The sequence below is a fragment of the Bombina bombina genome, chromosome 3 (assembly GCF_027579735.1).
Source record: "Bombina bombina isolate aBomBom1 chromosome 3, aBomBom1.pri, whole genome shotgun sequence".
NCBI classification, from domain to species: domain Eukaryota; kingdom Metazoa; phylum Chordata; class Amphibia; order Anura; family Bombinatoridae; genus Bombina; species Bombina bombina.
In genome coordinates, this window is record NC_069501.1 from 192,939,749 (window position 1) to 192,951,831 (window position 12,083).

General features: G+C 36.2%; 1 protein-coding gene across 1 annotated transcript; it reads left to right on the plus strand.

The window, feature by feature from the left end:
* The first annotated feature begins 11,390 nt into the window (after nucleotides 1-11,390).
* LOC128651555 (histone H2A, sperm-like) lies at nucleotides 11,391-11,804 on the plus strand. The gene has a single exon (XM_053704577.1). It carries the CDS (start codon nucleotides 11,391-11,393, stop codon nucleotides 11,802-11,804), a length of 414 nt encoding a protein of 137 aa, XP_053560552.1.
* Nucleotides 11,805-12,083: the final 279 nt, after the last annotated feature.

A 12,083-nucleotide genomic window follows, 5' to 3' on the forward strand; every position in this document is an offset into this window, starting at 1 on the left:
AAAGATTTGTTACTTTTAAAACTTGGAGTTCCTGATGCCTTAACCTTATCAAGCATGTTGAATGCTGTCACTTGAAATTTGTATCTTGTTAAATGGAGGTCGAGGGGGAACCTTGACAGCTAGAATGCAAGGCTAAAGCCGGTTGGACATGACCGACGTGAGTAGAGGATGTACGCAGCAGTATCTACATGCTATAGTGTGCACATATGGTGAACGGAGAACACTCACAACATTCACGGCATAGGAATCTTCAAATGAAGAGAGTGAGCGGTTCTGGTATGTGGTGATACGGGCGGTAAGTCATTTACTTTCCCTCTACAATTGTGACTTTATGTTGGATACACTGTTACTACAGAAGGCTTCATTTGATTATACAGGAGAAAGTACAAAGGGTGTTAAAACCGGTTGTTTTGCTCAACACGTCCCCTTCTTAAGATTTTATTTTTGCTGTACAAATATTGACTTTATCTTGCTAAAGACTTGCTAGTATTAGGGTTCCTCCGGACAAAAAGGTGGCAATTCTAATGGTAAGGTGAGGCCATTTTAAGAGTCATTCTTACCGACGTTAGCACTATTGTGCCATGTTACTGCACTTTAGGGAATCTAGTCCCTAGTGCTTCCATTAGAAATATTGTCTTTATGCTTCTCTATGTATGGACAAGGTGCCACTGGGTTCTTCTGTGAACCTAAGCTGCCCATTCAAATGGTTCTGGAGGAGTGCTTAGTAAACCCATTGATGTCAGGAAGAAGCCAGAGGTAAGTTCAGAGCAGCTTTTCTCAGTGAATCAATGACTCAAACATGTTTTTCTTCTCTGATGCCTTAAATATAAAATGGAGCCTTTACGCTCATAATTATGCTGCTAGAAATAGGAAAATAAACTTTATTATTGCTTTGTAGATCAATAAGGAGTTACAGTTGATTGTTATAGTTGTCCAGAAAATTATGCTGCCTGAGTGCATACAGTATACGACCCACTCTTAATTCCCACTGCAATAAGTCCCATCGCCATATAAAAAATGTGAACCGGCTCCTTTTGAATATTTATCAAGGGAAACAAGTATAGTCATCAATATAACTCTGGACATTACAATTCTCTCAGTACTATATATATATATGTTCATCAGCCTGCACAGGCAACCAAACCAAAAGAAGCCTGACCTATTAAAACATACCATAAGGAAACTACATTTATCACCTGCACTGCCTGCACCAGTTACTATTGTTCTCCCTCAAATATCTTAGAAGAGTCAGATAATTGCAGAGATTACATTACATTACAGCAGACGTATTTGTTTAAACTAACAAATGGAACTGCAAGGTATTTATGGAACTTCAACACATGGAAAAAAAAACTTTTATATTTAACTGATATAATTATTGTAAGCATTGAGTAAATACTCAAGGTCATATTAATTGACGATGTTGTACAGCATGAATACTTAATGGGACAGTCAACACCAGAATTTTTGTTGTTTTAAAAGATAGATAATCCCTTAATTACCAATTCACCAGTTTTGCATAACCAACACAATTATAATTATACATGTTTTACCTCTGTGATTACCTTGTATCTAAGCCTCAGCAGACTGCCCCTTTATTTCAGTTCTTTTGACAGACTTGCATTTTAGCCAATCAGAGCTGTCTCCATGGTAAATTAACGTGCATGAGCTCAATGTTATCTATATGAAATACGTGAACTAATGCCCTCTAGCGGTGAAAAACTATTAAAATGCATTTAGATTAGAGGCTGCCTTCAAGGTCTAAGAAATTAGCATATGAACCTCCTAGGTTTAGCTTTCAACTAAGAATACCAAGAGAACAAGGCAAAATTGGAGATAAAAGTAAATTGGAAAGTTGTTTAAAATTACATGCTCTATTTGAAACATGAAAGTTTTTTTTGGACTTGACTGTCCCTTTAAATGTAAAGCAAATGTAGTGTTGGATGGTTTAAATGTTGTTAGACAGGATGTCAAAGATCACAGTCATGAAGGTAATCTTTCAAGAGCGCTTGCCCGAAACTCTGTTGGTGAGATGAAGGTGAAAATGACAGAATCTCTTGCTGGACCAAGTGCAATACAAGCATTCATATCTGTAAATCTTGATCCAAATTACTTATAGCACTTCCAATGCGCTTCTCTTTAAATCGACAGTTACGCCGTCATAAACAAAAAATTCTGGAAGCTGGAGATGAGAGAGCACTTCCTCCATGTCCAACAAATGTTTTTTTTTACATCCCATGCCAATTTGTGGACTTTTTGACTAAGGAAAAGGTAATGATCAAATTCTGTTTTTGGGATGCAGAGAACTGTTGGATTGTTTGGCTAGAGCTCCAATGTGGTTGGCTGATGGAACATTCAAAGTTGTACTTGGCTATTTCTTCCAGCTTTATAGTAATTACTTTCAGTTTGTTACTGGCACTAACCCTGCTGCTGTATACTGCTTGCTATCTAATAAAAGCCATGAAACATACAATCGTGCACTGGGAGAGTTAAAAAAAAGGGGTTGCCAATGCAGCACCTAATATTATTTTGACCAATTTTGAAACAAACGCAGTGTCTGCATTCAAAGATGCTTTTCCATGTGCAAGAGTAACTGAATGTTACTTCCGTTTGTCACAAAGTGTTCTGCACAAAGTTAATGAAATGGGAATGAAACGACTATGAAAGCAATGATTTAGTTTGTTGCTCAGTTAGATGTTTAGTAGCTCCCGCCTATGTTCCAATTGATGAAGTGGCTGAGGCTTTTCATACTCTGGCAAAGAGCATGCCTGCTGTTGCACACATGGATCACATGGATGAACTATTGATCTATTTTGAGCACACCTACAAATGAGGTATGCTTCAGTGAGGAAGAGTCAACTAATATGGTCCAGAACTGTTTTTAATTAACATCTGGAATCAATGAGAATCTGCAGCAGAAGGGCTAGCCAGAACAACAAATTTGGTGGAAGGCTGGCATCATGGTATACAAGCTTTGTTTCAATGTAGTCACGCAACTACAGGGAGATTTCTAGATAGACTGAGAAAAGATTGCATCAAGCAACAAACTGCTTTTCTTCAAGGGGTCTTCGGACTTGAACAACCTGCTCAAAAATGTTATTGCATCCTGAGAGATAGAGTCATCAGAGCTGTTGCAAAGTACAAGCAAACAGATGTGCTAACATACTTGCGAGCAATGGCTTATTTGTCTTATTCATAGGACTACTATTTTAAGCATACATGCGTGGCAAATTTGAACTGAAGAAAGTTCAGTTACTTTTTTAGTTAGCTCTACATGCTTTTAGGTTATTGTTGGTTACTATTCTCTCCCCTTAAGAAAAAAACTGGCATTGTTGTGCCAGTACTAGGTGCAACTTTCATAGTCGTTATGTTCTGGTATATGAGTTTTTGCTTATTAATCATCTGCCCCTTTTTTATTTTTGTGTTTGAAGTTATGTCTGATTATGTTGTGCTCACTGCTCTGGTATGTTGCAACTGCCCAGTCTGGTAACACCCAGTGGCAGTGCCCACTGGTTCATATGCGTACATGTGAGTTGCTGTGCTTTCAGTGACACAATTTTATGATTTAATGTCCTGTTTTATCTTGTCTTCCCTTATTATTTTGGATTGTGTTATGCTTCGTATATATTAATTTGTTACACCAATATACCAACATGTATGTTGATTCCTGTCTTTGGGATTGTTTGGTGCCACTTTTTCATTTATTTCTGTCATGTTTTACTCTATGTAGAATTCAATAAAAGTCTATAGTTTAAAAAAATTATATTGTTGTTCATGCCTAATAAAAAATATCTTATACTATGATTGTTAAATGCTTGTACCTAAAAGCTTTCACTCAGTTAATTAAGTCCATCATTTAACACAGTAAAGGAGGAGAGCATATTTAAACAAAGGAAAACTACCACAACAAAAGACCATAGTCTTAAATTATAGGGGCAAAGATTTAAAAGTAATATCAAGAAATATCACTTTATTGAGAGGGTAGTGAATGCATGGAATAGCCTTTCAGCAGAAGTGTTAGAGGTTAATACGGTAAAGTAGTTGAAGCATGCATGGGATAGACATAAGGCTAGCCTAGGTATAAGATGAGACCAGGGACTAATGAAAGGATTAATAAAATATATATATTTATTTTAGGCAACAATTGGGCAGACTGGATGGACTGAATGGTTCTTATCTGCCAACACATTCTATGTTTCTATGTAGTACATATTTATATAACTATATTGTCTTAAGGAAAAGTCCTATGACCAAAAGCATTGTGACCAAAAGCCATGGACAAAAAGCACTTATGACCAAAAGTAATAGCTACTCAAACTTCTGCTCCTCAAACTGCATCAGCTGCTCCTTCTCTGCATCATTACTGAATTGTGTAAAGGTAAGCATTGCTTGTACGTGGTTTCAAAACTCAAAGTTTAAACATGTCACAAAATTGAGAAGTGGTAGAGTCAATGGGAAACCAGGGGGAGTGTCACAATGAGGGTGTGACATGGTTAAGATGGGAAACCAGGGAGTGTCACAATGAGGGTGTGACATGGTTAAGAAAAGGGATCTAGGATTATTAATCAAAGGGCATTTGGTCTTCGCAATGCCCCGTCTATGATAAAAAAAGTCTTATTACCAAATGTCCTATTGCCAAATGTCTTATGACCAAATGTCCTATGACCATATGACTTATGACCAAATACCCTATGACCAAATGTCCTATGATCAAATGTCTTATGACCAAATGTTCTATGACCATATGTCTTATAACCATATGTCTTATGACCAAGTGTCCTATTGTATTGCCTAATAAAATATATACCTTAATACATATGGTAAAAGCAATAATTGAACTCCTTGCTATTCTTAATAGGTATAATAGTTTATTAACAAAAGAAAAGAACAATCTTAAATAATAATGTATAATAACAACTTGTTTATATAAAAATAAAATAAATCACTACATCACCAGATAGTGCACCATATATGTTCCACTTTGGCTGGGGATTCCCATCAACTTCAGCCCAAACGATATAAAGGATTTGGGAGTTTCAGTATTATATCCAAACGACAAGTCTGCCCTTGGAATGAGAAGTCCAATGAAAGAAAGTCCCAGATCCCCTGTATACACTTTTTAATTATACTTCTTACATATGTTTTTGCAAAAAATATTTATGAAACTGTCTATGTGTCTCTTATTCCTGTCCAGATGTATCCGGTCCAACAAATGTCTCAACCACGAATAAGTCATTTGTTCTTTTAGAATACATATTGTTTTGTTCAGCCTTCTTTCAATCAAAACAAGTTAAATATAAGCTTCAAGTCTATGCCATGTCAGCAACTCAGGATTTCTCTATCTATATAGATTCATATAGGCCAAGAAGATTGGTTCACATTCATCACACTTTTTTAAGACTTGCCATATCACATTTGTATCACACCAATGTCCTATGACCAAATGTCCTATAACCAAAAGTCCTTGTGACCAAAAGTCCTTGTTACCATATAGCTATGACCATATGTCCTATGACCAATAATACTAAATCTATGGCCTACATGGAATAAAGTGGTCAGGGCATGAACAGGTCTAATTTGGCATATAAATAGCTAAGGATGCATGTTTCTGGTTCACGGTTTGATACCATATACATGGAAGTGCAGGGTGCTTTGCATATAGTCTGGGGTCTATTGAGCCATTTATCTCATAAGGGGTGTAGAGAGCTATACATTTGGACTGGGCCTGATGTGACATATACCAGCATAATTTAAAATCTATTATAAGATTAGAACAAAGAACATTAATGGATGTACATCTATGCTTAACATCAATGTAACATTAAAGGGACAGTCTACACATACAACAACCTTAATCCATCCATTAGATTATGTTCCAATTTTGTTTGCTCACCCCTGCAACCATATTGAGTCTTCTACACATCCCGAGTTATGCTCCATGAAAAGTTATATTCTGATGGTTAGAAATGGCCGCTCCAATCCGCCCACCCAATACGTCACCCACTCTCTTATTTTCGACTGTCCAATAGAAAATTGTTCAACAATCAAAACACTGTATCACACATTCATTGCTTCGCGCATGTGCAACGTCACTGGGAACCAAGTATCCGGGAACCAAAGTTTCGCTCTATGTTTCTTCCGCAATGAATTATCACAAGTACCAGTTCTTATGTCATGTAAGTATTCTGACACTCTGTTATCTCACAAGATTTGGAGATATTATTAAAAAAACATCGGCTAGATTTCGAGTTTTGCGTTAGAGGCTGTGCGGTGCTAATGAGCAGTTTATGCTCACCGCTCACTTACAGACAGCGCTGGTATTACAGGTTTTTAAAAACCAGACAAGAAGTGAGCGTTGAGCAAAATTTTGCTCATTACTGCACTCCAATACCAGTGCTGCTTACGTTAGCGGTGAGCTGGTGTAACGTGCTCGTGCATGATTTCCCCATAGGAATCAATGGGGAGAGCCGGCTGAAAAAAAGTCTAACACCTGCAAAAAAGCAGCGTAAAACTCACTAACACAGCCCTATTGATTCCTATGGGGAAATAAAATTTACGTTTACACCTAACACCCTAACATGAAACCTGAGTCTAAACACCCCTAATCATACACTTATTAACCCCTAATCTGCCTCCCCCGACATCGCCGACACCTACCTAATATTTATTAACCCCTAATCTGCCGCCCCAATGTCACCGCCACCTACCTACACTTATTAACCCCGAATTTGCCGCCCCCAACGTCTCCACCACTATATTAACTGTATTAACCCCTAAACCTAGGTCTAACCCTAACCCTAACACCCCCTAACTTAAATATAATTTAAAATAATCTAGATAAAATTACTATTATTACCTAAATAATTCCTATTTAAAACTAAATACTTAACTATAAAATAAACCCTAAGCTAGCTACAATATAACTAATAGTTACATTGTAGCTAGCGTAGAGTTTTTAATTTATTTTACAGGCAAGTTTGTATTTATTTTAACTAGGTACAATAGTTATTAAATAGTTATTAACTATTTAATAACTACCTAGCTAAAATAAATACAAAAGTACCTGTAAAATAAAACCTAACCTAAGTTACAATTACACCTAACACTACACTATAATTAAATTAATTCCCTAAATTAAATACAATTAAATACAATTAAATAAAATGATCTAAAGTACAAAAAAAACAACACTAAATTACAGAAAATAATAAACAAATTACAAGATTTTTAAACTAATTACACCTAATCTAATCCCCCTAACAAAATAAACCCCCCCCCAAAATAAAAAAGCCCTACCCTACACTAAATTACAAATAGCCCTTAAAAGGGCCTTTTGCGGGGCATTGCCCCAAAGTAATCAGCTCTTTTACCTGTAAAAAAAATTACAACATGCAAACTAAGTTTAAGATCTTTCTGAATATATTAACGTTTGCTACATTTTTTTTCCAGTAAACAAACTCCCCACACCACCTACCTTATTTGGAGGATCCAGTTTGGACTTGTTGGAGCAGATAAGACTAGTCACTGTACTTTTGTTACTAAACCTTGCATTGCTTGCAGCAGTTAATCTAATCCCATTGCTAACACCAGTTAGGAACAGATATGTATCAGGGTTAGGCTTATTAAATCTGTTGTTTGCATATCCAGTTCTCAGAGTTAAAGGGGCATGAAACTCCAGGTTTTTCATGATCCACATAGAACAAATTTAAAACTTTCTATTTATTATTATATTTACTTCTATTATATGAATTGCTTTGTTCTCTTGGTATCTTTTGTTAAAAAGTACGAATGTTATCCACTTGGAAGAGCACTATATGGCAGCACTATTTATTGCCATGTAGTGCTCCAGACCTCTTCAACACAGAATAATATGGGAACAAAGCAAATTTGAAAATGGAAGTAAATTGAAAACTTTTTTTTAAATTGTATGCTCTGTCTAAATAACAAAAGAAAATATGTGGGATTCATATCCCTTTTAAATAAATAAATAATGAAAGTATGTTGCAAATGTTTTGTTTTTTGCATTTATTTAGGGACCTTAAACACCTCTTGCTTTGTGTAACAACTGTGCTTTGTCTCACACTCCCTAGAGATTCCACAAAGTAAAATCTGTAACTTAAGTTTTCCAAAAGGATACAAGTTGCCTAAACTAGCTTTTTGATTTGCTTTTTGGCCTCTCTCGGAGCCATGAGTCAAAGCACAGTTTTATACTCAAAAGCAAAACGTGTTTAATGTCCTTTTACGTAAAGGGACACTGAACCCCACTTTTTTCTTTCATGATTCAGATAGAGCATGCAAATTTAAGAAACTTTCTAATTTACTCCTATTATCAATTTTGCTTCGTTCTCTTGGTATCTTTATTTAAAAAGCAGGAATGTGATGCATAGGAGCCGGCCCATTTTTGGTTGAGAACCTGGGTTATGCTTGCTTATTGGTGGGTAAATTTAAGCCTCCAATAAGCAAGCGCTATCCATGGTGATGAACCTAAATGGGCCTGGCTGCTAAGATTTACATTCCTGCTTTTAAAATAAAGATAGCAAGAGAATGAAGAAAAATTGATAATAGGAGTAAATGAGAAAGTGGCTTAAAATTTCATGCTCTATCTGAATCATGAAAGAAAACATTTGGGTTCAGTGTCCCTTTAAAGGGATAGGAAATTAAAAATTAAACTTGCATGATTCAGATAGAGCATATAATTTTAAGACACTTCTATTTTCAAATGGGCTTCGTTCTCTTAGTATCCTTTAGTGAAAACTAATATGCACATATCATACACCAGTGGGAGCTGCTGCTAATTGGTGCCTGCACACATTTGACTCTTGTGATTGGCTAACTAGATGTGTTCAGCTAGCTGCCAGTAGTGCAATACTGTCCCATCAGCAATGGATAATAAGAGAATTAAGCAAATTTAATAGAAGTAAATTGGAAAGTTGTTTAAAATTGTATGTTCTATCTGAATCATACCAGAACATTTTTAGGTTTACTATCCCTTTAAGCATCTTATATTACAACTTGAGAAGTGCTTCATGTCCCTTTGAGAAACTACAGCCTGCAATTGTATTTGGAATACAAAGAGTTAATTTCTACATACTATTATGGGATACATGGGGTGTGCACACAATAACAGGTGCTTTTAATTTCAATTACAATCATCTATAAAAGATTAAGGATCTGTTACTAACAGTGTATTCTGGTTTGTGTTGTTGATCAGTTTGTCAGGTAAGTAGTACTATTGGGGTCTAGAGTTATTTTGTTTATGTGGCTTCATAAGTAAATGATACATTTTATGTCTAAATTGATACAATACTATTGCATGTTCTCTGGGTGAATTTAAAATGCCTTTTTTGGAAGTGTTCCCTTATGTTCTATATGAGATTTATTCATAAAAGTCAAGAGCAGTACTCTTCACTGCCAGACTAATGTACAGAGCCCTACATCTATTTCAGTCAATATAGTGCTCTTAAAAGGGTTAGTGGAGGTAATATTATAACTGTATTTGGGAGTTAGTATACCTACTAGCATAGTGCTTACATTAAGCTCCTGGTGAGACTTGTGTAGCTATAAAGTGGGGGCCACATGGACCCCAGTATAGCACTGCTGAGTGTTCTTGCCTAGGCCTCAGAAAATAGCTAGTGAGTAATTATAAAATTATCTTGGGCTAGGTTGGTATCTAATGACATTTTACTTTTAATATGGCTATATATATGTGTGTGTGTGTGTGGACAGTCAACACCAGCATTTTTGTTCTTTAAAAAGAGAATTCCTTTATTACCCATTACCCAGTTTTGCATAACCAACATGGTTATAGAAATACACTCTTTACCTCTGTAATTACCTTGTATCTATGCTTCCGCAGACTGCCTCCTTATTTCAGTTCTTTTGACAGACTTGCATTTTAGCCAATCAGTGCTCACTTCAGGGTAACTTCATGTGCATGAGCTCCATGATTTCTAAATGAAACACATGAACTAATGCCATCTAGTGGTTAAAATGCATTCAGATTAGAGGAAGTCATCAAGGTCTAAGAAATTAGCATATGAACCTCCTAGGTTTAGCTTTCAACTAAAAATACCAAGAGAACAAAGCAAAATTGGTGGTAAAAGTAACATGGAAAGTTGTTTAAAATTACATACCCTAGTTAAATTATTAGGGTTTTTTTGACTGTCCCTTTAAGTCTTGTGTATGAAATTAGCTGAAAATGTATCTTGGGCTGAACAGATGTTACAAGAAACTGCAGCATTTGTGTTGTACTTACTGCTAGTGTTCACTGGCTGAGAACTACCTCAGAGGGACATGCTTGCTTATTCAGCAAAATAAGTGCTTTTGGGTTTGTTTTCATCATGGGGAAAAAAAAAATATCTTAAAATGCATTGCATTAAATCTGGTTCAACTTAATGTAAGATACAGATTAATTAAATAAAATTATTTCCATGAGAGCATACTGAAGTAGGCCCAAGGGTGTGCTTATGTCTTGAGCACCATTTTTGTATAACCATTTTACAAACCTAATTTAAATACTGCTGCCATGTAGACTCACTCAGGCTCTTGAAGAAAGGGCTACCAAGTTACATTTTGATGATAGAATGATTGTGTAACTATTCCACGCAGGATTCGGTAAGGTGAAGGGACATCTTCAGTTAAAGGGATACTAAACCCAAATTTTCTTTCATGATTCAGATGAGAGAATGCAACTTTCTAATTTACTCATGTTTCAACTTCTCTTCATTCTTTTGCTATCTATATTTGAAAAAGCAGTAATTTAAGCTTAGGAGCCGGCCCATTTTTAGTTCAGCACCATGGATAGCACTTGCTGATTGGTGGCTACATTTAGCCACCAAGCACAACCCAGGTGCTTGAACCAAAAATGGGCCTGCTCTTAAGCTTACGTTACTGCTTTTCAAATATAGATCACAAGAGAACTTGAAATGGGGTAAATTAGAGCATGCTATTAAGCTAATTTTTATCTGAATCACGAGAGAAAAAATTGGGTTTAGTATCCCTTTTTAAGCATTTGAGATTTGTGCTATGCTTTAATATTCTTTTATGTGGTAAAATAGTATGGAAAGTATTTGCTTTCAGATGTTCTCCTAATCTAGAAAAGCACTGTACTTATATAAATTGTATTAGTAGCTACTATGTATACATGTGCTCAACCTAATATAGAATAAACATAGCACAAAACAAATCTGACTTGGCCTTTTTTGCTGCTATTCCATTTCTGGCAGTAACTTCAGGTGATCAACAAGTAATTAAATGTTATCCTACTGCTATTTACTAAATGCTACAGCTCTAAAATCACATGAAATTAATGACTTTAGCTAAATAATAAGGTTAGATATAATCTTATGTTCTCTAAATCTATACTTTGTTCCCTTACCCAGTGTTTAAACATGTCTGGTCGTGGAAAGGTCACCAAGCCTGCAGCTGGCAAGACATCCAAATCCGCTAAGGCCGGTCTCCAGTTCCCAGTCGGCCGTATCCACAGGTTCCTGAAGAAGGGAAACTATGCAGAGCGGATTGGGTCTGGATCTGCTATCTACATGGCAGCTACTCTGGAATATCTCTGCGCAGAGGTCTTAGAGCTGGCAGGAAATGCTGCCAGAGACAACAAGAAATCCAGGATTTTACCCAGGCACATCCAGCTGGCAGTCAGGAATGATGAGGAACTGGCTAAGCTGTTTGATGGCATCACTATTGCTGATGGGGGTGTCTTGCCAAACATCCATGCCCAGCTTCTACCAAAGAAAACCTTTAAAGGCTCCTCATCACAAGAACCTAAAGTTGCTGAATCTCAGGCTTTTTAATTGGACCAAAAAACACACTTTATGGGATTTTACTCTTTTGGGGAATATCCTTTTATCAGTATAACTTGTACTTTGCGTTTTTAATGTTTGTAAATAAAGTTTATATTTTGGGAACTTTCCTTAAGGACTTCAGCAAATGGCTGCTGTGTTCTGCCCTGTCATTTGGTTGAATGTCGGAGTTGCTTCTTGAATGGTTTTAGTTTACTGTCAATTTAAATGATTTGTGCAGTGTCACCCTTTAAATAAGGAATTTTTCTCTTGCACTCCCCCAAAGTCCAT